The 2,642-nt window shown below is 44.6% G+C and overlaps 1 protein-coding gene across 1 annotated transcript; it reads left to right on the top strand.

Moving 5' to 3' along the window:
* Positions 1-1,332: 1,332 nt before the first annotated feature.
* On the top strand, positions 1,333-1,431 carry FOIG_16841 (uncharacterized protein; the record flags this gene model as incomplete). The annotated part of the gene is made up of 1 exon (XM_031218320.1): positions 1,333-1,431. The coding sequence occupies one exon, from the start codon at positions 1,333-1,335 to the stop codon at positions 1,429-1,431; it is 99 nt and encodes a 32-aa protein (XP_031051966.1).
* Between the last annotated feature and the right edge of the window lie 1,211 nt (positions 1,432-2,642).

The following is a 2,642-nucleotide window of genomic DNA, read 5'->3' as shown; positions in this document are numbered from 1 at the left end:
CCCATGCTGGAATTAGACAACTCGCCCGAGGGACATTACTTCCCAAGCAAACAGTGCCCCCTAAAGAAGATCAAAGTTGCTAAAACATTCGAGGAATGCGATCAAGTTATCGAGTGCCTGTGTTTTTTGAAGAGGGGGTAGAAACCTACGAACATCTCCAGCATGATTAACTAAAACGACGGAAAAGGCGGCGCCAGAATCATGCTATAATTCAATCAGATACCGATTCAAGTTCAGTCTCAGGGGACGAAGAAGCTGAGTACACCTCGGATGAAGAGAGCCTAGTTGTCATGCGAAAGAAGCAAGCGCAGGCCGTGCGCCATATGGAAAGCCGATTTCATGAGCTCATTGAAGCTTACTCTCGAAGATATCCGCAGTGGAAGAAGCATTATGACCCTGAGCTAAGGGAGCTAAATTACCGCCTAGAAAAGTTAAATGATGTTCAGGAGGATAATAAGTAGGCGCAAAACAGAAGTGGGCACACAAAGAAAGAGTAGTTATATGTGTACGTCTATGCGAACTTTTATTGACCAATCCTTCAAAAGTCCCTATTCAAGCAAAGAGAGGTGCGCACGTAATACATCTATTCTAGTAAGTCTGAGGAGTGAAGTAGTCACAGTCCCATGATCATACTATAGATAGTTTTATCTATGTTGCACCGGTATATGCCCCTGTCTTTGACTAAATAGGCACAGATCTAGATAGAAGATGTATGAATTAATTTGAATACTAAGTATATATTAAATCGTATAGCTGTATTGTGTGTAGGTATCTGATGGTAGCACGAGACAATATCGTCCGCCACTGGAGAGAAGCAGAGCATGGAGCGCCAGAGACCCGATGGGAAGAGGTTATGTTGTAGACTTGGATGCACGGGAGGTATTCTCGATACTGGATCGTCCGAGACGACAGCAACGCCTGCATCACATCAGATACCGCCGACATCATCATAAGATACAGCGCTGTAGAAGAGATAATCACTTCTAGTCAAGCCCGGCTAAAAGAAGAGGATGCTATGAAACTCCAGAAGGGTTACTTAGAAGAGGATATCGACCGTAATTTATCGTGAGTGAAGAGACTACATTAGGTACAGCACTTTAGCTCCCGGTACTTGCTCAGTATCCACGACGCAGCCACATAGGTACAAGCAAGGGCAGTAACTGGCCAGGATCATAACAACAAGCCCAAGCAGCATGCCATTCGGCCGAAAAGGTAAGGAGGCATCGATGACAAAATATCGTTCCGTAGGTCACCGCTATTTGAGCTTTTGCTGGAGGTCATACCGGATCGGTCGTGAGAAGGTATTTCGATGCTGGGCTGTTCAGTTTACAAATGAGCAATGGAGCTTACTGCACAATGTTGACGAAGAACTTGAAGGAGATGCATTTCCCAGCAGCCGGGACAGTGGGTTCTGCAGCGGAAGAAATGTAGACAGTGATGATGAGGAAGAAGATGAAGATGAAGAGGTTGGCGAGTGCAAGGAGGAGCTTGACGATGGCGGTATAAGCAGTCCGGTACGCAATGCGCTTGATCGAGCTATATTCCGGTTTATTGTTTCTTCGATTAAAACAGAAGTTGGTGGGAATTTATATACGAACCCGCCGCTATGCTTTTGTGAAGCATTTGGTATCAGGCAACGTCCGCTGGATTACATAGCGCCGCACTTATATACTGGCATGCTAGCTGGTATACTATGGTGGGCCCGGCTGTTTTTTCTCACATCAATCTGGCGACGATGGCTGTTAGACCTCATTGAGCATTCTCACAACAATCTGGTGACGGTCTCTAGTAGGGGTACATCAGTAACCCCCAAGGCCACAGATGTGGAGATTACTTGACTAAACAGACTTAGCGCGGGTACATGCTACGCTAACTCAAAAAAGGATTAGTTTTGACGACGAAATTCTGATTGGCTATGGGCTGGTGAAGCGACGACGAGGTTCACAACTAATACGAGCGATAACGTCACAACGAGAGCAGGAATGAAGATAAAAAGTGTTTTTATAATATCTAAATGACCTTGAGGCTAGGTGTAATTTATGGAAAGTAGTTTTGGTCAGCTACCCCCACCCATGTCTAGTCACCTTTTTCATGATGTCTTCTCCAAATGTTTTGTACTCTGTCACAGTGGTGTCTAGGGCTATCACGACGTCAGGGCTGGATTTGTTGGGTTGTGTTGTTTCTATGATTTCCCAAGGACAAGTGTTATTTTCTCATGGCCTTCCTCTTTCAATACAGTCATTCATTGATTGAGTCTCCTATGTATTTAAATCATCACCCATTGTGAAAGAAATTCACGCCAATAGCTTCTTGCAGAATAAGTTAAGAGAACGCAGTAGCAGAGAAGAGCTCTGAAACTCTATTAATCTAATGGTGACCCTACTGTACCAACCAAGCACAGCTTGTAATTTACTAAATTACACACTTTTCGTCCGTGCGCTGATTGATTGTTCCGCGCTCACTGTGGTTTTCGACAGGGGTCCCTGAAAACTAATCTGTATGATTTTGGGTAATTCTGCCATCATATCACGCTTATCTTCCCTCACCGCCTACCCAAAACATCACGACACCCCGCTTCTCGTCCCAATTTCACCATATTACTTTTCCACTAACAATACGAAACCCCTTTACAAAACTGTTGC

This window comes from Fusarium odoratissimum (genome assembly GCF_000260195.1).
Source record: "Fusarium odoratissimum NRRL 54006 unplaced genomic scaffold supercont1.227, whole genome shotgun sequence".
NCBI lineage: Eukaryota > Fungi > Ascomycota > Sordariomycetes > Hypocreales > Nectriaceae > Fusarium > Fusarium odoratissimum.
Note: the sequence above shows the minus strand (reverse complement) of the source record. Positions and strands in the feature narration are given on the sequence as shown.